The 25,715-nt window shown below is 55.3% G+C and overlaps 2 protein-coding genes across 3 annotated transcripts; both read right to left on the bottom strand.

Moving 5' to 3' along the window:
• Positions 1-6,483: 6,483 nt before the first annotated feature.
• Positions 6,484-12,405, bottom strand: MRM1 (mitochondrial rRNA methyltransferase 1). Its single transcript, XM_029082517.1, has 7 exons — positions 12,363-12,405; positions 10,924-11,223; positions 10,076-10,715; positions 9,219-9,312; positions 7,651-7,765; positions 7,341-7,460; positions 6,484-7,225 (listed from the first exon to the last, which is right to left on the bottom strand). The coding sequence occupies exons 1-7, from the start codon at positions 12,403-12,405 to the stop codon at positions 7,182-7,184; spliced, it is 1,356 nt and encodes a 451-aa protein (XP_028938350.1). The 3' UTR covers positions 6,484-7,181.
• Positions 12,091-25,106, bottom strand: DHRS11 (dehydrogenase/reductase 11). 2 transcript variants are annotated; one of them, XM_003431418.5, is made up of 7 exons: positions 24,834-25,102; positions 18,641-18,850; positions 17,910-18,004; positions 14,334-14,463; positions 14,018-14,110; positions 13,819-13,884; positions 12,091-12,522 (listed from the first exon to the last, which is right to left on the bottom strand). In XM_003431418.5, the coding sequence occupies exons 1-7, from the start codon at positions 24,963-24,965 to the stop codon at positions 12,481-12,483; spliced, it is 768 nt and encodes a 255-aa protein (XP_003431466.2). In that variant the 5' UTR covers positions 24,966-25,102; the 3' UTR covers positions 12,091-12,480. The 2 variants fall into 2 exon arrangements, with proteins under 2 accessions (XP_003431466.2, XP_028938185.1); XM_029082352.2 differs by lacking the exon at positions 13,819-13,884 and having other exon boundaries at positions 24,834-25,106.
• Between the last annotated feature and the right edge of the window lie 609 nt (positions 25,107-25,715).

Here is a 25,715-nt window from a genome sequence, read left to right as displayed (position 1 = left end):
ACAAGCAACAGGCAGCCTGAGAAGCAGAGAGGGCTAGTGAATAGAGCACGGACCCGGGAGTCAGGAGGACCTGGGTTCTAATTCCAGCTCTGCTGCTTGTCTGCTGTGTGACCTTGGGCAAGTCGCTTCAATTCTCTGTACCTCAGTTACCTCATCCGTAAAATGGTCATTAAAGATTATGAGCCCCATGTGGGACAAGGGCTGTGCCTAACCACCTGGATTAAGACTGTGAGTCCCATGTGGGACAGAGGTTGTGTCCAACCTGATTAGCAAGTATCTACGCCAGCGCTTAGAACAGGGCTTGACACATAGTAAGCGCTTAACAAATACCATCATTATTCCTATTACTCAATAGCCCAAGAGGCAGCACCACAGATCTGTGGGTGACAGCTTAGATGTCCGAGCAGCCCTTACTGGGAAAATCCTGCTCACTCCCAAGGGAGAGGGATGCTAGAAAGGAAGTCTCTAAAAATTACCTGCCTCTCCCAGCCAAGTTGCCCCCAGACCCCCAACTGATGAGGTTTAACTCGGCGGAGGAGAAATAAACAAAAATCTACCGGACACAAAGAGACTAACAATTGCATCATGGAACGTGACAAGGAGAGGAAGGTGCTTTGTGGCAAACAGCTAGCCAGGTGCGGCGTAGACAGCACTGAGGAAAATAAGACGTTCTGACAAAGGACAGCTAGCGGATCAGGTGCCAGAGTCGGCTTTTTCGGGAGAGATCTTCTGTCTTCTGAACAAAGGCTGGCAAGCATAGACTTCGCCATCAGATATCGCTTGTCTCAAGCCTTCCAATTCTGCCCAGAGGCATTTGTGAGCAAGTAATGACCCTCTGCCACCCTCTAAAAGAGAAAATCCCTCCGATCATCAGAGCCAAAGTCTTCGCCTTCAGTGACATCAGTGAGCAAGATTCTAGGAGGATCGAGACTTATCACAGCAACACCGATATCCAGATATCCAATAAGCTGATCTCTCGTGGGAGAATGCAATGCATGTGTGGGCAGTGATGCAGAAACACAGAGAAATCACTGGACAACCTGGGGATGGTAAATTAAGTAGCAAGGCCATACTTCTGCTGGGACAGACATCAGTTGTAAACACCTGCCCGGTTTTCCTAAGAGACCTGGATGCAACTCAGACCGAAGCAATGGCCCTTTCTAATAACAACCAGCAGCAAGACCTAAGGGTTACTCCCTTTCCTCTCCATCCAAAGGGCTATCACGCAGATCCAAGCACTTACCGTTTTCCTCTTTACTGCATCAGCCTCCTCACTGGTCTCCTGTCTCTCCTTTCTTTCCCCTCTCTAGTCCATATATCACTCCGCCGCATGGATGTTTTCTCTGAAAAAAAACAAAAAACCATTCAGTCCACGTCTCCCCGCTCCTCAAAAACCTCTGGTGGTTGTCCATCCACCTCCACATCAAACAGAAACTCCTTACCAATGGCTTTAAGGCACTTAATCAGCTATCTCCCTCCTACCTCACCTCACCTATCTCCTACTCCAACACAACCTGCACACTTTCACTCCTCTAATGCCAACATACTCTATCTCTCTCCTACTCTACCTTACCTACCACCCACCCCTTGCCTACATCCCCTCTCGGGCTTGGAACTTTCTCCCCCTTTCTATGTGACAGATCGCCACGCTCTCTCACCTTCCAAAGGTTCCTAAAATCACACCTCCAATCAATCAATCAATCAAGAGGCCTTCCCTGACTAAGCCCTCATTTCATTCTTCCACCTTCCCCCTTGTGTGAGCTATGTAATTGGCTTTGTGCCGCTTAAGTACTTTGCTACTCACTTCAGCTGCACAACACTTAGGTATGTAACCTTTGTGCTCTTCTATTTTCCCTCTCTCCCTCTGACTCCAAGGCCGGTGCTCTTGCCACTAGGCCACACTGCTTCCCCTGACCAGTGAGACCGGTGACTGTGCGTCCCTAAGGGACACTTTCTCCCTGGAAGACTTAAAGACTGTGAAGACTGACAGAAGAAAACATCGGGGCTGGTTTGATGAAAATGACCTGGTGGATAGAGCCCGGGCCTGGGAGTCGGAAGGACCTGGGCTCTAATCCCGGCTCTGCCACTTGTCTGCTGGGTTACCCTAGGCAAGTTCCTTCACTTCTCTGTGCCTCAGTTACCTCATCTGTAAAATGAGGATTAAGACTGTGAGCCCCAGGTGGGACAGGGACTGTGTCCAACCTGATTAGTTTGTATTTACCCCAGTGTTTAGTGCAGTGTCTGGCACATTCATTCACTCATTCATTCATATTTATTGAGTGTTTACTCTGTGCAAAGCACTGTACTAACCGCTTGGGAGCTTATGATAAAACATCAGATGCATTCCCTGCCGACAACGAGCTCACCTAGAAAGCACTTACCAAATACCATTAAAAAAGAGCTACTTATAGAGAAACAAGCAGTATAGCAACAACATCTTTTTGATCTTCTTGAACCTGACAGAAGGGATGCTCATCAGAACTCGAGGGGACGACAGAGCTAGCTAAGAAGCCCGTGGGACCAGTGGTGGGACACCATGGCTGAAGAGATACAGGATTAGGGACCCCGAAACCACGTCAAGAACTTCTACTCATCCATCCCCGAAGATTGTACGAGCCCGCAAGCCACCTCATCATCGCTCGAAAAGTAGAGCCGGCTCCACCTCATCACAAGCAGAGGGAATCCTAAGGAGACAGAAACCGTCATTCGATGATCTCCTTAGCCCCCGTACCTTCATCGAGGATGGTGTACCATAAAGAATAGTTTGCTCGCCAGGACTGGGAGGACATGGATTTTGCTCCAACACTGAAGGCAGTCGGCCCCGCGGTGAAAGCCCTGAAGAATGACCAAGTCCCCAGATCTAATGGAACCCCTGCTCGGAGGCTTTTTTTCCTATCACGCTGAGGAGTTGAAACAGGATTTCAAAGCTGCCACCATCATCACCATCTTCAAGATGAAAGGTGAGAAAGCTGATTGTAGAAACAATCCTGCAATCTCGCTTCTGGGCCCTGCTGACAAGATCCTAAATTGGAGCAAACAGATTCCCGGTGCTACCGGTGCTAGAAGCAGCAGCTGGGGATACGCAAGAGATTTTGGTCAAGGCACCTCCAGGCCTCTGCCTCAGATTAATCGTACCGAACCATACCGTACTTTGTGTTTCATTGAATTTTGGCTGGTTTACAGCATTTAGTACAATAAATTAACAAAAAGTTGGGGATGAAAAGCATTCTGCTTAGGGGCAAACGGAATAACAATTTAAGAATTTGTACTGAAAATGTCAGTCATGGTGGTACCTTCAAACCACCTACTTCCCATCCACCTCCGTGATAAACAGAATCTCCTTATCATTGGCTTTAAAGCACTCAAACTCCTTGCTCCTTCCTTACCTCTTTGATTGCCTATTACAACCCAGCACGCTCACTTCACTCTACTAACGCCAACCTGCTCCCTGTACCTCAATCTCATCAATCTCATCACTGACCCCCTGGCCCACATCCTGCTTCTGGCCAGGAGCTTCCTCCCCCTTCATATACAAAAGACAATCACTCTCCCCACCTTCAAAGCTTTATTAAAATCACATCTCCTCCAAGAAGCCTTCCCTAAGCCCTCATTTCTCCTACTCCCTCTCCCTTGAATTTGCACCCGTTACCCCACCCTCAACCCCGCGGCACTTATGAACATATCCATATTTTATTTATTTATATTAATGTCTGTCTTCCCCGCTAGACTGTAAGCTCTTTGGGGACAGGGATCGTGTCTACCAACTCTGTTATACTGTACTCTCCCAAGCATTTAGTCTAGTGTTCTGCACACAATAAGTGCTCAGTAAATACAATTGATTGATTGCCACACCGAGCTATAAGCGCCCAGGCTTGGGAGTCAAAAGTGGAGGGTTCTTATCCCCGCTCTGCCACTTAACAGCTGTGTGACTTTGGGCAAGTCACTTAACTTCTCTGTGCCTCAGTTCCCTCATCTATAAAATGGGGATGAAGACCGTGAGCCCCACGTGGGACAACCTGATGACCTTGTGTCTACTCCTGTGCTTAGAACAGTGCTTGGCACATAGTAAGCGCTTAATACCAGTATTATTAAGAGGACTCACTCTTCTGCGTTTCTCCCCACCATCCAGGCTCCCCACGTGGGCCAGAGGAGAGGAAACACCATCACGTGACACTCTCCGTTCCCGCCTAACTTATTAGCAGCCGGGCGAGATTAATCAAGCCCAGAAACCTCGAGCAGGCCCCTAATTAGTTGCTGATGATAACTATATTTGTCATCCTCTCCCAATTATTCCCCTGTAAATTTCCGAGTTTAATTGCACCTTGTTCTTCATCAGAGTGTCACTGTTTGCACACGCTCCCCTAATTCTTTAGCAAATTTGACAAAATTCGGCATTAAATATAGATTATCTTTAGATTTCCATAATTAACGCAAGCAAATTGTCTCGGGTCTAAATATTTCTTCCTGGGCAATAAATCTGGCCCGTCGTGGGGGCGCGGGGAAGACCGGGCTAGGCGCTCCCGGTTGGCACCGGGCTGGGTGGTGGGCCCACCTGGGTTTCCCCCACCGAGGCCTGCACCCTCTCCCGCATGCCCACGCCAGAGCTGCCGTCTCAATTCACCCCTGGGACTGTGGGTCCCCTCGGCCTCTTCCTTACTCCTCCTTTCCCACCTCCAGAGAGCTCCGGGAATGCCTCCTCCTCCCCAGCTTCTGTGCTGGAACCAGTGTAGGCCTATTTATTGAGTACCGGCTTGATGTGGTGCACTGTACTAGGCGATGGGGAAATGCAGTGCCCCCTGTACACCTGCTCCCCGGGTGACCCTATTCAGCTGGTCAAGAACACTTCCCCGAAATGAATATTTAAATTTTAAGTCATTCGACCTCTAATCATCGTCATCCCTTTCGGTTTTAGCAAAGCCCTTCCCTTCTCCCTGCAACGCACGCGTCTTCCTGTGGTCATCGTGGCCCAGGACCCCAGCTGCCTGCCCCTCCCCTATCCCAGCACAGGTTCTCCATGGGCCCGGCACAGCAGAATTGGGAAAGAAAATCCAGCATCTGAGCTCTCCATCTCCACTGCCTCTCTCCTGCTCCTCTGCGGGTCTGCAGCTCCTGCTCACCATCCAGACACAATCAGGAGCTCTTCCCTGGCTCCCACCCCGAGGCATTCCTCCACTGGAGAGGTGTAGGTGTGCATATGTGTGGGTGGGTGTGTTGGGGGGGGTGGGTGGCACCTTCTGCCAGAGAGAGGCAGGGGAAGAATAAAAGGAGGAGAGAGCCAGCGTGTTGTAACACGTTGTAGCATATTTGTAAACATCGTTAATCACGGATTAGCAGATGGTGATGTTAATTGCACCTGTGGAAGCAACAAGACCTCAAGGTTGATTACATTCTCACACCCGAGCATCTCTGAGCCCCGGTGCTGGGGGTGGGAGGGAGGGTTGGTTGGGGCGAGGGGAGCCTAGGGACTGCAGGATCCCCCGCTTGGTGAGTCATTACCTGGGCTCCCTCTCCACCTCTCACAAGAACCAGAGGAGGGGAGGGGAAGGAGCGTGAAGGAGTGGGAAGCAGCGTGGCTTAGTGGAAAGAGCCCGGGCTTGGGAGTCCGAGGTCGTGGATTTTAATTCCTGCTCCATCACTTATCAGCTCTGTGAGTTGGGGCAGGTCACAGCTTCTCTGTGCCTCAGTGACCTTATCTGAAAAATGGGGACTAAGACTGTGAGCCCCAAGTGGGACAACCTCATAACCCTGTACCTACCCTAGTGTTTAGAACACTGCTTGGCACATAGTAAGCCTTTAACAAGTACCATTATTATCTTCTAGACTGTAAAGTCGGTGTGGGCAGGGATTGTCTCTACTGCTGAATTGCACTTTCCAAATGCTTAGTACAGTGCTCTGCACACTAAGGACTCCATAAATACTATTGAATGAATGAATGAAGGAGGCATTCCGTGCCCAGGTAGTTGGGGACAGGTTTTGGGATTCAGGGCCAAGTTCCCCCCAAACAAGGCACAGAGAGCTGGAGCACCTCCCTCCCGGTTCACGGCATGTGAGCCAAAATGGAAGAAGCGGGTGAGAAGCGGATGTTGGAAAGAGCCCGGGGCCTGGAAGTCAGAGGTTTTAATCCTGGCTCCGCCAATTGTCTCCCCTGTGACCCGGGGCAAGCCACTTCACTTCTCTGAGCCTCAGTTCCCTCATCTGTAAAACGGAGATGATGAACAGCATATGACACGCTTACTCTTTCCTCCCAACTTCTCTGGACTGGTAGTAGCAATTTACTGTGTATCTTACCTGCATGTGAATGTAAAACCAAATTCCCTTCGCTATCAGGCTGGGGGGATGTGAGGTGTTTTGGTCTGACTTAGTATCAAGAGCTGAAGAGCAGCAGCCTGTGCCACACCCTCCGTACCCCACTCCAGCCCCAGGCACTGGAAGGGGAGAGGCTCTTTGGTTTGAACCCCATACTCTCAAAACAAAAACCCAACAGAAGCTCCAACGCTCACTTTAATGTTTAGAGCACGCGCAGATGGAAGCATCTACCATTTAACCCCACGACAGAGAGATGTTGCGCCCCTAAAATCCCACATTCCCGGGCTCAGAGGACAAGTAAATCTGTAGACGCCGCTCAAAGTCCAACCACGGTGAGGGAGAAGGGGTCGGGGGAGGTTGAAATAGCCAGATGTAAGGGAGGACCTGCTGGGATTGGGCCATCGGTGGTGAAAACTTCCGTCTACAGCATGCCGCGAGGTAGACAAGCCCAGAACAAGTTCTGAAAAATAAGTGGCTCACGTGGCCCGCGAAGACCACAGTGGCTACCGAAGTAGCTTCCCGGATCACCACCGGCTGGCCCCTGGTGCTCCGGCACGAGAGCGGCACTAGGATGCGGTCTCTTGGATGGTCAAAGCGCTCTGCACCGAGACTGAAGGGGAACACCACCGGCGGGGATGAGGGAGTACAAGCGCCCCCACGTCACTGGCAAGTCCTTCGAGCGGCTTCTCGACCCGGCCCGCTTCCATCTTCGTGCCCGGACCGAAGCCCATCCGGCGTCTCCGTCACCGACCTTCACGTTCCCCCCACCCGCCCAGTGTTGACCGGGACAAGGAACTCCCTGCTTCCCCTCGGAATCCGGGCTCCAAAGTTCTCGGTGGCTCCGTGGACTCCTCCCCAGGCCCGTGAGGCACGGGTCACAGGCCTCTCCTTTGACTGCAGATGGAGTGGAGGATGATACCTGTGTAGACAGGAGCCTCGATGGCGGAGGCGGAAGCAACGGGGAGGGAAAGAGAGGGAAGGGGAACGGGAGGAAAGACGAACCCGCAGGGAGGAGGGAGGAGAAGAAGCGTTACCAGCGGCCACTGAGACGTTCAAAGATTCAATCCCCGAGGTTATCTCCCGCCCGGGAGAGACGTTCAGCAGAACCTGGCAGGCGTCCTTGACCTCTGCGGATAGCCCGGAGCCTTCGTTCCCTGCCGGACGAAGGCCGAGAGAGGTCAGAGAGGGGTCAGCGGGTCCCAGACGGTGACTTCAGTCCTCACGGGCTTCCACCTCCTGTCAGGGGTTATTTTCCATTTTGGAGCCTCAAACTCGTGGAAGGGGAGCAATGGGGGGGGGGAGGAGGGGGGTCCTTGGCGGGGAGCGGGTCCCGCCATCACCTACCTATCACGAGAACGGTGGGCCGGTCCCAGCGGAAGTCCAGGCAACCGAGCACGGGGGTCCTGGGCTCCGAGCAATCCACGGTGCCGGCCACCGTCCACCCCTGCGCTGCTTTCGCCTAAGGAGGAAGGAGAACAGGATTCCTGGTTTCCCCAAAGCGTATTCCACCTAGCAGGAGCTGGGGTGAGGGCAGGAGAGAAAGGCCAAGGCAGCCCACAGAGCAGATTGGAAGAAGTTGATCCCCTCAGTCAATCAATTGTTTTTGAGCACTTGCCAGGTGCAGAGAGCTGTAATAATAATAATAATAATAGAATAATAATAATAATAATGTTGGTATTTGTTAAGCACTTACTATGTGCAGAGAGATACAGGGTAATCAGGTTGTTCCACGTGAGGCTCACGGTTAATCCCCATTTTACAGCTGAGGTAACTGAGGCCCAGAGAAGTGAAGTGACTTGCCCACAGTCACACAGCTGACAAGTGGCGGAGCCGGGAGTCGAACCCATGACCTCTGACTCCGAAGCCCAGGCTCTTTCCACTGAGCTGGGAGATTATAATATTATAGAGTTGTGTATTCATAATCCCTTTCCACAACCAACTGTGAGCCCAGAGACTGAACGACACGGCCCTCTCACCGTGAGGTTGTTCCAGTCGATCGGTCAGTCATTTTTGAGTTCTTTCGGTTGGGAGAATACAACGTTCATTCAGTTGTATTTATGGAGTGCTCACCGGGTGCAGAGCACTGTCCTCAGTGCTTGGGAGAGTACAATATGACACTCACTCGATCGTTATTTATTGAGTGCTTACTGTGTGCACGGCACTGCCCTAAGCACTCGGGACAGTAGCAGCGTGGCTTAGTGGAAAGAGCCCGGGCTTTGGAGTCAGAGGTCATGGGTTCGAATCCCGGCTCCGCCACTTGTCAGCTGAGTGACTGTGGGCAAGTCACTTCACTTCTCGGTGCCTCAGTTCCCTCATCTGTAAAATGGGGATTAACTGTGAGCCCCACGTGGGACAACCTGATTACCCTGTATCTACCCCAGCGCTTAGAACACAGTAAGCGCTTACCAAATACCAATATTATTATTACCATATAACATCCATTCATTTGATCGTATTTACTGAGCTCTACGTGGCAAAGCACCGTACTAAGCACTCGGAAGGGGACAAAACAACCAACGGATGCATTCCTTGCCCACGACCAGCTTCCGTAGACGGGTTTCCGGAGGCTGAGTGACGGTGGCTCTCCCACGGAGGAGTCCTGCTGCTCACGGCCTCGGAGGCCAAAGGGCCGGAAGGCTGGGGGCGTTTATTTGGGGTCTGGGAACTATCAAGTAGCCCCCGCCGCCGCCCACCCCGACCCCCCCGGGCAGGGCCCTGCCCCGCGGCGGACCAAGACTGCCCTCTCGTGCGCCTCGCAAGAAACACGGCCCGATCTGGACGAGGCGGACAGCGCGGTGTGAGGGTCATTTCGGACAGGATGAAACCGGGGGGACGCGTCGGCTCCGGACGTCTTGACCTTCAGGGGCCGGGGGGCTCCCCGCCCCCCAGCTCCTCTGCCAGCCGCAGCTCACCTTCAGCAGTGCCGGGAGGTCGTCGGCCCCGTACACCTGCAAGACCTCCAGGGCTCCGGCGCTGGCCTTGCTCACCACGGGGGTCAGAGGGCAGCTGCGGGGACCACAGCAGGGATGAGTTTGGCACACAACGCCGCCTCCCCTCCCCTCCCCTCTCCCCCCCCCCCCCCACTTTTCCACTCGGCCCTTCGAATAAACGCGGGGTCGAGACAGGGCAGGCCCCGGGGGCGGATCCAATTCTCAGCGCTCCAAACCCGATGGTGACGGAGGGCAGGTAGAGTGGAAAGAGTCAGGGCCTGGGTTCTAATCCCGGCTCCGCCACCTGTCTGCTGCGTGACCCTGGGCGAGTGGCTTCTCTGGGTTTCGGTTCCCTCGTCCGTCAAACGGGGATGAAGACCGGGAGCCGCCAGGCCACGTCTTACCCGATCAGCTCGTATCTACCGCTCGGGACGGGGCCCGGCCCGCGGTAAGCGCTCACAGAATGCCGTGAATTTTTATTCTTTTCAAAAAGCGAAACCTCCGAATCCGACAGGGGACACTGGACGGACGCACGGCGTGGTGGGTAGAGCTCGGGCCCGGGAGTCGGAGGGACCCGCGTCCTGCTCCCGGCTCCGCCGCCTGCCCGCCGTGCGGCCTCGGGCGAGTCGCTTCTCTTCTCCGGGCCTCGGGTCCCCCGTCCGCCGAATGGGGATCGTGACCGTGGGCCCCACGTGGGACGGGGACCGCGTCCCCACCCGCTCTGCCCGCATCCGGCCCGGCGCTCGGTACGGCGCCTGGCACCGAGGAAGGGCTTGCCGGACCGTCCTTCTCATTTCTTCAATCCGGCGCCCGGGCCCCAAAGTTGGCAGCGAGCTCACCTGTTGCCGAGGCCGGAGATGACTTCATCCACCCCCAAGAAGTGCGCGGTGCGAAGCACGGCCCCGAGGTTCCTGGGGTCCTGGATCCTGTCCAGGACCAGCCACAGCCGAGGCCGGCCCCCCGGCCCCTCTCCATCGTCCTCCTCCGTCCCGCCTCGCCCGATCTCGGCCCAGCTCCTCGGCTGCAGGGGCGTCACCTCCAGGCAGACCCCCTGGTGCACCTCGTGCCCGCACAGCCCGTCGAGGACCTTGCGGGGGACGGTCCGCACCGGGACCCCCCGGGCTTCGGCGCTCCGGGCCAGGCGGGCCAGGTCCGGCCGGGGGGCGGCGGGTCCCCGGGCCGCCTTGAGGAAGAGCCGGGACGCGGTCCTCCGGGCGGCGAGCAGGGCCAGGGAGCACGGGGCCACCCCGAAAAGGACCTCGGTGCCCGCTGCCGGCCGCCCCCGCCCCCGCCCCCGGCCCGGCAGGTCGTCGTCCAGCAGCCGCCGCAGCTCGGCGCCCCCCGGCCGGACCTCCGGCTCCCGCTGCCAGGGTGGCGCCCGCTGCCAGGGTGGCACCCACCGCCGGGCACCGCCGGGACCGGGCGGGGAGGGGGGTCGGCCGGCCGACAGCCAGCGGCGGGCGAAGCCCAGCCCCAGCCCCCGCCGGCCGGCCGCCCCGCCCCCGCCCCCGCCCCCGCCCCCCAGGCCCGCCAGCCCGCCGCTCTGCCACCCGAGGGGCACCGGGGAGGGGGATGCCCACCCGGCCGGCCCCGGCCGACCCCTGCCTGCGCGGGAGGGAGGGAGGGAGGGAGAGAGGGAGGGACCGCAGGACAAAACGCGGGGCCGGGGGACGCTCGAGGCTCGCACCTGACACGTGGAGGGCAAAGTCCCGCGCGTCCGGTGGGCAGTGCCCTCGGTGGGCAGTGCCCCCGCTGGGCAGCGCCCCCTGCTGGCAGCGCGTCCGGTGGGCAGCGCCCCCTATTGGCAGCACCCCCGCTAGGCAGCGCCCCCTGTTGGCAGCGCCCGCAGCCCCCACGTGCGCCACCCGGCTCTCCCCGCCCGCCCCGGGCCCCGCCCGCTCCGCCACCATAGAGGTGCCGGAAGTGGTGGGCACGAGCGCCGCGCCCAGCCCGCCCCACCGGACCGCTCGGCGCCCCGCCGCGACACCTGCCGGCAGGGAGGGAGCCGGCAGGTCCAGCGCGGAGCAGCGGCGGGGCCGGGCGAGCCTCTCTCCGTTGTCCGGGAGGCTGGGAAGGGGGGGAGCCTCCCTTTCAGTCATTCATTCAATCGTATTTCACGAAATCGTATTGATTGAGCGCTTAGAGCACTGTACTAAGCGCTGGGGTGGACACAGGGGAATCAGGTTGTCCCACATGGGGCTCACAGTGTTAATCCCCGTTTTACAGATGAGGGAACTGAGGCCCAGAGAAGTGAAGTGACTTGCCCACAGTCACACAGCTGACAAGTGGCCGCGCTGGGATTCGAACTCATGACCTCTGACTCCAAAGCCCACGCTCTTTCCACTGAGCCACGCTGCTTCCCACGCTGGGGGATACAAAGTGATCGGGTTGTCCCACGTGGGGCTCACGGTCTTGATCCCCATTTTACAGAGGAGGTAACTGAGGCACAGAGAAGTTAAGTGACTTGCCCCAAAGTCACACAGCTGACAAGTGGTGGAGCCAGGATTCGAACCCATGACGGGCTCACAGTCTTATTGAGTGCTTACTGGGTGCAGGGTACTGTCTTAATTGCTTGGGAGACGAAGATGCAACCGTCAACAGACACATTCCCTGCCCACAGTGAGCTTACAGTCCATTGAAGCAGCATGGTGTAGAGGATAGAGTGGGGGCTTGGGACTCAAAAGGTCATGGTTCTAATCCCCGCTCCACCACTAGTCTGCCGTGTGACCTCGGGTAAATCATTTCACTTCTCTGGACCTCAGTTACTTCATCTCTAAAATGGGGATAGAGACTCTGAGCCCCACGTGGGACAAGGGACTGTGTCCAACCCAATTTGCTTGTATCCACCCCAGCGCTTAGTACAGTGTCTGGCACATAGTAAGCTTTTAACAAATTCCACATTTATTATTATTATTAAAGGGCCCCAAGGCCTGCATCGCCAGGACTCCCCCAGCCTCCCGGACAATGCTGGGGGACAAAAGTCGGAGTCCCAATTTGGGTTTTTTTAGTTTTAAATTGTCAGGGGGCAAGAGGAAACAAGCCACTGAGTAACCTATTACTCCCCCCACCCCCCGTAGCTTGGCCACCCCTCCTCCCCCACCCCCACCCCCAGGCAGCCTCCGCCACCTCTGCTGGTCCAGGGGGTCCCGGCGATGGGCTGAAGAGTCATCCCGGGGTCAGTGGGTCGGTCCCGAGGGGAGCCAGGGAGGGCTCCGTCCCCCACGGTCCAGCTCCTCCCCAACCGCTAGGACACCTGCTCTGTCGGCCGCATCTGGACGTCGCCGATCTGGAAGGAGAGGCATCGGCGTCCCGCTGGGGACAGGCAGCTTCCGGGCCTCGGGTTGGGCGGTCAGTTCGGGGGACATCAGCTCAGGGGACCCATGCTTGGCGTGGGGGACGGGGCAGGTGGCCAGCTCGTCGACCCCCACCCCGACTCCCGGGCTTCACCCAGTCTGGGGCCTGCCGCCGACCAGGGCCGCAGTGAAGACAGCTAAGTCAATCAGTCAATCGTATTTATCAACCATTTACTGCGTGCAGAGCACTGTACTAAGCGTTTGGGGGAGTACAATAGAACAATATAACAGACCCTTTCCCTGCCCACAACAAGCTTACAGTCCAAGTGTCTCGCACTCAAACAAACAGTCGTATTTATTGAGTGCTTACTGCCTGCAGAGCACTGCATTACGCGGTCGGGAGAGTACACTAGAACAATATAACAGGCATCTTCCCTGCCCACAGTGAGCTTAGAGTCTAAGCGTTCCCATAATCAATCACTTGTATTTATTGAGTGATTACTGTGTGCAGGGCACTGTACTAAGCACTTGGGAGAGTACAGCACACTAATATAACGGACAGATTCCCCGCCCACACTGACTGGAGCTCAGTACCCCAGAACCAGTTCCAACTCCCTCTTGGCTCCTCCTGCTAAGAGGGGGTTGCGTGAGGAGGAGGGGGCAAGGGCTGGAGGTGAAGGCAAGAATGTGTTTGTTTACTGTTACATTGTACTCTCCCAAGCATTTAGTACAGTGCTTTGCACACAGTAGCTTACAGTCCCTTCTAGACTATAAGCATGTTGTGGGCAGTTAATGTGTCTATTATTGTATCATACTCTCCCAAGTGCTTAGTACAGTGGTCTGCACACAGTAAGTGCGCAATAAGTTAGCTCGAGTGGATCGTACTCTCCCAAATGCTTAGTACAATGTTCTGCACACAGTAAGCGCTCAATAAATGCGATTGAATGAATGAAAGTAGGTGCTCAATAAATACGATTGAATAAATTAACCGAAAGAGAGACAAATAAATTACAGCTTTACATGCCACAATAAAATCAGTTCCGGCCTCACCTGCCTCTCCGCCTCCCCCTCCACCTATTCCCCCTGCAACTACCGGGCCTCCTCGAACCCACAGGGACACCCCTAGATCTCACTCTCAGCAATTTAGTCAGTCAGTCGATGGTATTTATTGAGCTCTTGCCGGGTGCAGAGCACTGTACCAAGCGCTTGGGAGAGCAGGCTAGAACAATATCGTTCTATTGAGCAACAGTTCTGTTGGTCAGCCCTGATGTCCAGCCAGATGGACTCACCTGGACATGGGGCGGGGCACTAAGCACGTAGACGACAGCGGTAGCCAGATCCTCCGCTTTGAGACACTGCAAGGGGTCAGTCGTGAGGGCAGTAAGAGGAGGGCAGACCAAGGGGAAGGACCCTCCTGAGCCCCCAGCCCCTGCCCCGTGCCGGTCCCTTCCTCGGGCCCCCCAAAGTCCAGCCCCCCGACCCCCCAACCTGGATGTTCTCATAGGTAGCAGCTGCCTTCCCGGGGTCGTCGCTGTAGAGTTTGAAGGCGAAGCCGGTCTCCACCAGCCCTGGGGAGATGCTCTGGGGAGAGAAGGACAGAGAACTCACTCCCAGTTCTCCCTCCCTCAGGCCAAAAGACAACAAATGGGCTGTCATTCATTCATTCATTCGATTCATTCAACCGTATTTATTGAGCGCTTACTGTGTGCAGAGCGCTGTACTAAGGTGCTCGAGAGAGTCCAATATGGAGTTGTCGACCCGTTCGCTGCCCACAAGGAGCTAAGCGGAGAGGCCTGTGACTGACCGTGGCCCGGATGTGGGTCTTGGCCTCGCGCAGTTCCTGCCTCAGCCCCTCCGTCAGCGCCATCACCGCACACTTGGTGGCTTCGTAGAAGTTGGCCAGCGGCTGGGAGACCACCTGGTGGCTGGACATGCTGTGAAGGCAGCAGAAGGCAAGCCAGCCCCATCGGGCCCCATGCAGACCCATCCTGTCTCCCCAGCCTCACCCCAACTCCCCACACAGACACCTCCTGTCCTTTCAGCGGCACCCAACTCTCCACACAGATGCCTCCCGTCCTTCTACCTGCACCCCAACTCTCCGCCCAGACACCTCTTGTCCCGCTCAGCCGCACCCCCACTCCCCATATCAGGTTCAGTAACCCAGAGAACAGGCTCCAGGGGAACACATCATCAGTGGGGGTCCCAGGGCGGGGTGAAGGGGTACTGGGAGGCATGGGAGATGGGGAGGGTATGGTATGAGTGGTGGGAGGGCACAGGATGGGGATGGGGGAGCAGCGAGGGGGGCAGGGAGGGTGAGGCCTAGGAAAGATAGGGCTTGGAGGAGTGGGAAGAACATGGCATAAGGGGCAGCAAGGGCAGGGCTTGAGGAGGGCTAGGGTAGGACCCACCCACCTAGCCACCAGGCCACCCAAGAGTTGGGGGTTGAGAGGAGAGGAACAGGAGTGGCAGGATCCTGCCCAGGAGAGCCAGCTCAGGGCAACCCGAGGATCCCATGGTGCCCTCGGTCCCTTAGCTTGGATTTCCCCCAGTGCCCTGGAGGCTGGGCCCATGGTGACCACTGAACGGAAGCTGCCGTTCCCAACAAGAGGGTCCAAGACTCTTTTCCGGAGGGTACCGCGGTGCCTAGCTGACGGTCTGTGGGCTGCCAGCCCACACGGCCTCTTATATGTTGGTTGAGGCCCCATTCTGAGACCAAGGTGCCAAGGTGCCCCCACCTTGGCAGGGGGCTGGGACCGGGCCCTGGATTTCCAGCCTGAGCCATGCTCTCCAGCCCAAGCCAGAAAACTCCTCCAAGAGGCCTTCTCTGATTAAGCCCTCCTTTTCTGTTCTCCCCCTCCCTTCTGTGTCGCTCTGACTTGACCTCTTTACTCATCACCGCCTCCCAGCCCCACAGCACCTATGTCCATATCCATAATTTATTTCTATTAATGTCTGTCTCTCCTTCTAGACTGTAAGCTCATTGTGGGCAGGGAATATGTCCATTTATTGTTTGGTTGTATTCATTCATTCATTCAATAGTATTTATTGAGCGCTTACTATGTGCAGAGCACTGTACTAAGCGCTTGGGATGAACAAGTCGGCAACAGATAGAGACAGTCCCTGCCGTTTGACGGGCTTACAGTCTAATCGGGGGAGACGGACAGACAAGAACAATGGCACTAAACAGCGTCGAGGGGAAGAACATCTCGTAAAAACAATGGCAACTAAATAGAATCGAGGCGATGTACAATTCATTAACAAAATAAATAGGGTAACGAAAATATATACAGTTGAGCGGACGAGTACAGTGCCGTGGGGATGGGAAGGGAGAGGTGGAGGAGCAGAGGGAAAAGGGGAAAATGAGGCTTTAGCTGCGGAGAGGTAAAGGGGGGATGGCAGAGGGAGTAGAGGGGGAAGAGGAGCTCAGTCTGGGAACGCCTCTTGGAGGAGGTGATTTTTAAGTAAGGTTTTGAAGAGGGAAAGAGAATCAGTTTGGCGGAGGTGAGGAAGGAGGGCATTCCGGGACCGCGGGAGGACGTGACCCAGGGGTCGACGGCGGGATGGGCGAGACCGAGGGACGGTGAGGAGGTGGGCGGCGGAGGAGCGGAGCGTGCGGGGTGGGCGGTAGAAAGAGAGAAGGGAGGAGAGGTAGGAAGGGGCGAGGTGATGGAGAGCCTCGAAGCCTAGAGTGAGGAGTTTTTGTTTGGAGCGGAGGTCGATAGGCAACCACTGGAGTTGTTTAAGAAGGGGAGTGACATGCCCAGATCGTTTCTGCGGGAAGATGAGCCGGGCAGCGGAGTGAAGAATAGACCGGAGGGGGGCGAGAGAGGAGGAAGGGAGGTGAGAGAGAAGGCTGACACGGTAGTCTAGCCAGGATATAACGAGAGCCCGTAATAGTAAGGTAGCCGTTTGGGTGGAGAGGAAAGGGCGGATCTTGGCGATATCGTAGAGGTGAAACCGGCAGGTCTCGGTAACGGATAGGATGTGTGGGGTGAACGAGAGGGACGAGTCAAGGATGACACCGAGATTGCGGGCCTGCGGGACAGGAAGGATGGTCGTGCCATCCACGGTGATAGAGAAGTCTGGGAGCGGACCGGGTCTGGGAGGGAAGATGAGGAGCTCAGTCTCGCTCATGTTGAGTTTTAGGTGGCGGGCCGACATCCAGGCGGAGACATCCCGGAGGCGGGAGGAGATGCGAGCCCGAAGGGAGGGGGAGAGGACAGGGGCGGAGATGTAGATCTGCGTGTCATCTGCGTAGAGATGGTAGTCAAAGCCGTGAGAGCGGATGAGTTCACCGAGGGAGTGAGTGTAAATGGAGAACAGAAGAGGGCCGAGAACTGACCCTAGAGGAACTCCAACAGTTAAAGGATGGGAGGGGGAGGAGGCTCCAGCGTAGGAGACCGAGAATGATCGGTCAGAGAGGTAAGAGGAGAACCAGGAGAGGACAGAGTCCGTGAAGCCAAGGTGAGATAAGGTAAGGAGGAGGAGGGGATGGTCGACGGTGTCAAAGGCAGCAGAGAGGTCAAGGAGGATCAGAATGGAGTAGGAGCCATTGGATTTGGCAAGAAGGAGGTCACAGGTGACCTTAGAGAGAGCAGTCTCGGTAGAGTGGAGGGGACGGAAGCCAGATTGGAGGGGGTCTAGGAGAGAATGGGAGTTAAGGAATTCTAGGCATCGATTGTAGATGACTCGTTCTAGGATTTTGGAAAGGAAGGGTAGTAGGGAGATAGGACGATAACTGGAGGGTTGTACTCTACCAAGCGCTTAGCACAATGCTCTGCACACAGTAAGCGCTCCATAAATATGACTGACTGACTTGGGACTCAGCTGGCCAGATCACTTACTACTACTACTAATAATAGTGGAATTCGTTAAGTGCTTACTATATTCCAGGCACTGTACTAAGCACTGGGGTAGATACAAGCAAATCAGGTTGGACACAGTCCCCTGTCCCATGTGGGGCTCACAGTCTCAATCCTCATTTTACAAACGAGGTCACTGAAGCATAGAGAAGTGAAGTGACTTACCCAAGACCACACAGCAGACAAGTGGTGGAGCTGGCATTAGAACCCACGACCTTGTGACTCTCGGGCCCGTGCTCTATCTGCTACGCCACCCGTCCCAGGCCGTGGCCAGCTGGGACACGAATCCGAGCCAGACCAGATGCGCTCTCAGTTGGCCTCACGGGTCAACTTGCGGGGCTGGGGTCCCTGCGGCCCAGAAGACTGGAGCCGGGGTAGGAACGCCTCGGCTCCTGTATCGAGGGGCTCAGTGCCCGTGGGTGGGGCTGGGTCGAAAGGAGGGCACCCGGTTGGGGCCGTGCCTCCGGATGGCAGAAGGGAAGCCTGTGTCCACCCCCAGTCCTCCCCGGGCCCCGGACCTGCTGATGTTGATAATGTGACCGTCGTCCACGTTCCGCTCCTGCATGGACCGGTAGGCTTCCCGGGTGCAGATGCTGACCGCCAGCACGTTCAGCTGGAGAGGAGAGGGAACTTCATTCATATCATCATATTTATTGAGCGCTTACTGTGTGCAAATCACTGGACTGAGCGCTTGGGAGAGCATGATACAACAGATAGACACATTCCCGGCCCACAACTAGCTCCTAGTCTAAAATGAGCTCACAGTTGAGAACTCGGACAACTTCCCAGCCTTCGCCCCACCACCAATCCTGACAGGACAGGGCCCTGTCCGGAGCTTCTCTCAGCAGAGGGCCAGGGGCACTGCCCAAGTTCTTGAGAGGAGCAGCATGGCCTCGTGGGTAGAGCACAGGCCTGGGAGTCAGAAAGTCATGAGTTCTAATCCCGGCTCCACCATTTGTCTGCTATGTGACCTTGAACAAGTCACTTCACTTCTCTGAGCTTCAGTTGTCTCATCTGGAAAATGGGGATGGAGAATGTGAACCCCATGTGGGACAGGGACTGTGTCCAACCTGATTAGCTTGTATGTACCCCAGCGTTTAGAACAGTGCTTAACGAATATCTTCATCATTATTACTGGTATTATTATTATCCCCCCAGCCCTGACCAGAAGCAAAAGGGCCTCAGGTTTGAACCCCCGACCTTCCCTGGAGGACGGGGCTCATGGTGGTCTCGGACCCTCTTCACTCACGTCCAGCATGGCCCTCCAACCTTCCGTGCCGCCCGTCAGCAGGGGCTCGGGCCGGGCGAGGCCAGCGTTGTTGACGCAGATGTCCACGCCTCGGTGCTGGGTTCGGATGGCCGAGAACATGGACAGGATCTCCTCCTCACTGGACAGGTCACATTTATAAGGGACAAGGGTCCCCGGGAAGCCAGCGCTCTGACACTCTGCTGCAAGTTTCTGGGGGAAGGTTGGGGAGGAGAGGTCCAGTCAGAGCAGTCCACTGGACACGGAACCTGCTTCCCGGTGGCCCTGTGAGTCCGGACTCCCACCCCGCTGGGCTGATGGGCTTCGTCAGGCCAGCCCACGCCCACACCAGCCTCCCACCTTGAATTTCAGATGGTGCTTGGGTACTTAGAACAGTGCTTGGCACATAATATATATTACTATTATATATATCACTATTATTACATATCCAAAAATACGCTTTATTCAAGTGTTTAGTGCAGTGCTTTGCACACGATAAGCGCTCAATAAATATGATTGAGTGAATAGTAAGCGTTCAACAAATACCATAATCATTATTATTTTCCAAAGGGCTTTCCTGTCAGTCATCTCATTTTCATCCTCAAGATGTCAATCAACCACTGGGCAGGTGGGCAGGGAGTACCCCCCTTGGGGTTCCTCCATGGGGGCTGGCGGGGAGCACAGCAGTCAGCAGAGTTAGCGGTCCCACCCGGAGACCCCCGTGGGGAGAGACGGCAGACTCAAACCCAGACCCAGAATAGCCATCCTGCCCAGAAATGAGCATCCAATGTCCCTTGGGCATTGCGTGATCCTGGAGCACTTAAATACCACAATTATTATTATTATTATTCTAATTCTGACTCTCCCTGTCATAGAACTGTGAGCAAATCACTAAACATCCTTGTGCCTCAGTTTCCTTATCTGTAAAATGGGGATTCAATGATTCAATACCTGTTCTCTCTTCCCTTGAGAGTGTGAGCCCCATGTGGGATGGAACCTATGCCAGCTCTAATTATCCTGTACCTACCACAGTGTTTGGCACATAGTAGATGCTTAACAAGGTCCAGATTATTATCATCAGTTCTCATCCAGCTTTGCTACGATCACAAAAGCTGAGAGTCGGTCCCTATGACCCTTCCAAGGCCCAGAGAATCTGGAGAGACGCCAAAGATACAAAGCATTCATTCGTTCAATCAATCGTATTTACTGAGCTTTCACTGTATGCAGAGCACTGTATTAAGCACAATTTAGGGGGTGACTGAGCAGGAAGAAACCAGGCAGAGTGTTAAAGAAATCAGGTGGCCCCACTTAAAAGAAGCCATGCATTGGGATAATGATAATTATGGTCCTTTTTAAATGCTTACTATGTGCCAATCACTGTTCTAAGTACTGGGGTAATAATAATAATAATGATTATGGTGTTTATTAAGCACTTACTATGTGCCAAGCACTGTTCTAAGTGCTGGGAGATACAAGGTAATCAGGTTGGACAAAGTCCCTGTCCCACATAAGGTTCACAGTCTAAGTAGGAAGGAGTAAGTTTGAATCTCCATTTTACAGATGAGAAAACTGAGGCATCGAGCAGATAAGTCACACAGCAGACAAGCGGTGGAGCCAGAATTAAAACACAAGCCCTCTAACTTCCAAGCCCGTGGTCTTTCCACTAGGCCACACTGCTTCCCCTGTTTTACTCTTGCAGGCAGCTTGGGTCCCGACTCTGCCAGGCCTCCAACCAGATCCAGAAGGAGAGGATGATGAGCTCCACCTGTGCCTGCAGGGACTCAAAGGCCGCCCCCTCGGACTTTGCCTCCCTCCTTCCCCTTCCCTCCAGGTTCGGAGTCCTCAGGGAGGAAGACAAGGAGTCTGGACTCCTGGGTTCTCTTTGAGGCCCCACCCTCAAGCTGGGATGGGGGGCGGGAATATTGCAAGTCACCCTGCACCTCACCCTCCTCCTCTCTCCTCCCTCCCCCACCACACAGGGGGTGGGAAGGAGGCCCCTGGTGGAGTGGCAGGGGGAGGGGTCGGGTGGCAGCACCTCAGGGGGGCCGCAGCAGGGCCAAGCCCCCTCACCGAGGCTCTGCCGATCCCGCCTGAAAGCCTGGTCGGCGTCCTGGAGGTGTGGGGTCTTCCCCTGAGGAGCAGCCTGGCGTAGTGGAGAGAGCACGGACCTGGGAGTCAGAAGGTCATGGGTTCTAATCCCGGCTCTGCCACTTCTCTGCTGTGTGGCCTTATCTGCTGTGTGGCCTTAGGCAAGTCGCTTCACTTCTCTCTGTCTCAGTTACCTCATCTGTAAAATGGGGATGAAGACTGTGAGGCCTGTGAGGGATGGGGACTGGGGCCAACTCGATATCCACCCCAGCGCTTAGTACAGTGCCTGGGATATGTAAATACTTAACAAATACCATAATTATTATTATTAGGATTAGAGCCTGCCCTCCCAACTTCCTCATCCTCCAACCCAGAGGCAGGAGTGACTTGGGTGGGCTTGTGGGGAAGCTGAGGTGGCGGTGGACAGCGGAGGGCGGGGAAGGAGAGGGTAGAGGTTGGAGGGAGGGAGCTGTAAGGAGCGGGAGAGGCCTGAATAAGAGACATCAGGTTTGAAAGGCAATCGATCCCTCCTTCCTTTCATCCCTTCCAGACCAGTACCTACTAGTCCTCCCTTCTCCCTTTTCATTCCTCTTCCCTCCCTCCTCCCTGGGATTGGGTGAGGAAATGGGAGACGAGAGAGAGCCATGTCTCTGGCCTACACCCCCAAAGGGCACAGACACTAAGGTTTGAGACAAGTTGCTTGGTGAATAAACAACTGAAGGAGAGATTTATGGTGTACACCCCCAACACACTCATATCACCCTAGAGCCCTGCCCCCAACCCCCGACCTGGCAGCCCATTCAGGGGAGGGGTGGTCCACATGTCTGAATTTCTCCCCCAAGGCCAAGGAGGCAGCATGGTCTAGTGGAAACCACCTGGGAAACGGAGTCAGGAGATCCGGGTTCTATCACTTGCCTGCAGCGGGATCTTGGGTAAGTCACTTAACTTCTCCGCCTTATCTATAAAATAGGGATAAAGTATCTTTTCTCCCTCCTTCTCAGATTGGAAGCCTCATCTGGGACAGGGACTGTGTTTATCCTGATTATTGTGTATCTACACCAGTGCTTGGCACAGAGTCAGTGCTTAATAAACATCATCATCCTCTTCAACATCATAACCTCACAGGTTTTATGGACCCCCTTTTCCAGAGCTGAAACTTTCCACTGTAGTAAAGGTGAAGAGAGGGAAGGGATTTTAGGGAAGGGTGGGATGGGGTCTGTAGGTGGCAGATGGGCTGTAAAGAAATATTGAGTTGAGAAGAACAAATTTTGGGTCTCTTCAGCCATGTTTGGGTTTTAACAGGGAACTAGAGGGAGTGAGGTTGGGAGTCCTGCCCAAACCCCTGCAGGAGAAATCACAGCAGCTGGAGACTCTAGCGATGGAGGTGGGAGGTCTCCAGTGCCTCTTGGAGCTTAGTACAGTGCCCTGCACACAGTAAGCGCTCAATAAATACGATTGAATGAATGAAGAAGCAATGTGGCTCAGGGGAAAGAGCACGGGCTTTGGAGTCAGAGGTCATGGGTTTGAATCTCGGCTCTGCCACTTGTCAGCTGTGTGACTGTGGGCAAGTCACTTCACTTCTCTGTGCCTCAGTTCCCTCATGTGTAAAATGGGGATTGAGACTGTGAGCCCCAAGTGGGACAACCTGATTCCCTTGTGTCTACCCCAGCGCTTAGAACAGTGCTCTGCACATAGTAAGTGCTTAACAAATACCAACATTTTGCCCTCCTCCTCTCTCCTTCCTTTTGTCCCTTTTTCATCCCCAAGACTTTCCTTGAGCTTCTTTCACAAGCCCAGATGGGGCAGGGACTTGCCCATAAAACGGGACCAGCTTCTGACCCTCTAGACTGTAAGCTTGTTGTGGACAGGAAACATGTCTGTTGTTATACTGTATGCTCCCAAGTGCTTAGTACAGTGCTCAGTACACAGTGAGTGCTCAATAAAAATGACCAACCGAATGAATGAATGACGCCACCCTCTGACAGGGGCCGAGCTCTGAGTCAGGTGCCATAGATGGTCCAGGAGCCCCAGATCTCAGAGCCCTAGTACTTGTTAAATGCTTACTATGTGCCAAGCACTGAGGTAGATACAAGTAAATCGGGTTGGACACAGTTCCTGTCCCATATGGGGCTCACACTCTTAATCCCCATTTTACAGATGAGGTAACTGAGGCCCAGAAAAGAAAAGTGACTTGCTCAAAGTCACACAGCAGGTGTGTGGTGGAGCCAGGATCAGAACCCAAGTCCTTCTGACTCCCAGGCCTGTGCTCCATCCGCTATGCCACCCTGCTTCTCTGACACATAGGCTCTGCCACAGTGGGGCCCAAGGGAGGAAGGGCACTGACATCTATATGGGGTTAGCCTTCCAAAGGTCATCCCATCTATTCCCCTGCCTCTAGTAATAATAGCAATAATAATAATAACAATGGTATTTGTTAGGCGCCAGTTATGTGCCAGGCGCTGTACTAAGGGCTGGGGTGGGCACAAGCCAATCGGGTTGGAAACAGTCCCTGTCCTACGTGGGGATTACAGTCTCGATCCCCATTTTACGGATGAGGTAACTGAGATCCAGAGAAGTGTAGTGACTTACCTAAGGTCACATAGCAGACGAGTAGCGGAGCCAGGATTAGAACCCATGACCTTCTGACTCCCAGGTCCAGGCTCCAGTCATTACGCCATGCTGCTTCTCTCCAAGGACTACCCCTCTGCTACTTTCTCACAGTGACCAGGGTGATAGATGGAACCTGGTCCAACAACTGCTTGTCCTAGGTCCCCAGGCCCCACACCTCCATAGGGGCCACCCTCCGCAACCCTAGGGATGACTCTCCACACCCCCAGGGGTCACTCTCCACGACCTCAGGGATCACTAGGCGATTTGCACATAGTAAGCACTCAATAAATGCGATTGAATAAATACGATTGAATGAATGAATGAATGAACTCTCCACGCCCACAGGAATCACCCTCCAAGCCCCCAGGGATCACTGTCCACATCGCCAGGGGTTACCCACCATGCCCCCAGCCAGGGTCCATCCTTCACCTCATCAGGGGGTCACTTTCCATGCCCCAAGAGGTCACTCTCCATGCCTCCTGGGGTCACTCCCCATGTCCCCAGAGATCACCCAAGGAATCACTCTCCACGCCCTCAGGGGTCACTCTCCATACTGTCAGGAGTCATCTTCTATGCCCCCAGGGACCACCTTCCACACTGTCAGGGGTCACCCTACAAGCCCCCGGGGGTCACTCTCCACACCTCCAGGGTCCAGCACTTAGTACAGTGCCTGGCACATAGTAAGTGCTTAACAAATACCGTAATGACTATTATTATTATCATTCTCCACACTATCAGGGGTCACCCTCCACATCCTTAGGGATCACCCTCTACAGCCTCAGGAGGTCACCCTCCACTCCCCAGGGGTCACCCCCATACTGTCAGGGGGTCACCCTCCACACCCCCAGGGATCATTTTCCATGCACCAGAGGGATAATAATAACGGTGGCATTTGTTAAGTGCTTACTATGTGCAAAGCACCGTTCTAAGCACTGGGGGGATACAAGGTGATCAGGTTGTCCCACGTGGGATCACTCTCCACACTGTCAGGGGTCCCTCTCCATACCTCCAGCGCTTAGTACAGTCCCTGGCACCTAGTAAATGCTTAACAAATACCATAATCATAATCACGATGATGATGATTAGCATCACTTTCCACACCCTCAGGAGTCACCCTCCACACCCTCAGGGATCACCCTCTAAATCCTCAGAGGGTCACCCTCCGCTGCCCAGGGGTCACTACCACACTGTCAGGGGGGTCACCCTCCACACCCCTGGGATGGCCCTCTTCACCCTCCAGGGATCACTCTCTCTCCCCTCAGGGGTCACCCACCATGTGGCCCCAGGGGTCACCGTCCACCCCCCCAGGGGTCACCGTCCACCCCCCCAGGGGTCACCGTCCACCCCCCCAGAGACCTCTTTCCATGGCCCCAAGGGTGTCCCCCCCACGGTCAGGACCCCACTGTCCCTCCAGAAGCTGCTGCCCGGAGCCGGGGTAGATAGGGCTGCCCCCACCCGGCGGTGCCCCCTGCCCCTTGCCCGTCCGCGGGGGGCTCACCTCGATCTTGCCCACGTCGCGGGCACAGCCCACCACCTTGAGGCCGTGGCGCACCAGCGCCCGGGACACGGCGGCGCCGATGCCCCCCGAGGCGCCGGTCACCAGCGCCACCCGCCCCCGCCACCGCTCCATGGGCCGCTGCCCTTCGGCCGCTTGGGGCCCGCTTCGGGGCTGGGCGGCTTCGGGGGTCTCTGGGGTGGGTCCTTCGGTCCCCGCTCCGCCCTTCTCTCCCGCCAACGGCCGCCCCTATGCTCGCCACTCCAAGCTCCGCCCTGACGCCTGACAGGGGCCCTCTCCCTCTCCCTCCTCCTCCTCCTTTCTCTCCTTCCCTCCCTCTCTTCCCTTCCCTTCCCTTCCCTCCCTCCTCCTTCTCTCCCTTTTCTTCCCTCCCCTTTCCTTCCTCCTCCTCCTCTACCTTTCTTCTCTCTCTTCCCTCCCTCCTTCTCTCACTTCTTCTCTTCCTTTCTTTCCACCCCTTCCCTCCTCTCCCTTTTTTCCCTTCCTCCCTCCTCTCCCTTTCTTCTCTACCTTTTTCCCCTCCCTCCTTCTCTCCCTTTCTTCCCTCCCCTTCCCTCCTCTTTCTTCCCTCCTCCCTTCTCTCCCTGTCTTCCCTCCCTCCTTCTCTCCCTTTCTTCTCTCCTTTTCCTTCCTTCCTTCTCTCTCTTTCTTCCCTCCCCTTTCTTCCCTCCCTCCTGCCTTCCTTCCCTCCTTCTCTCCCTTTCTTCTCTCCCCTTCCCTCCCTCCTGTGCTCTATCCACTAGGCCACTTCTCTTCTCTTCCCTTCCCTGCTTCTTTTCCCTCTAACTTAAACTGGGAAGCCCCACGTGTCTGACCTGATTTTCCTGCATCTCCCCTAGTACCTACTGGTGCTTACACATAGTA

Source organism: Ornithorhynchus anatinus, chromosome 17, assembly GCF_004115215.2.
Source record: "Ornithorhynchus anatinus isolate Pmale09 chromosome 17, mOrnAna1.pri.v4, whole genome shotgun sequence".
Taxonomy (NCBI): domain Eukaryota; kingdom Metazoa; phylum Chordata; class Mammalia; order Monotremata; family Ornithorhynchidae; genus Ornithorhynchus; species Ornithorhynchus anatinus.
This window is presented reverse-complemented; position numbering and strand designations above follow the sequence as displayed.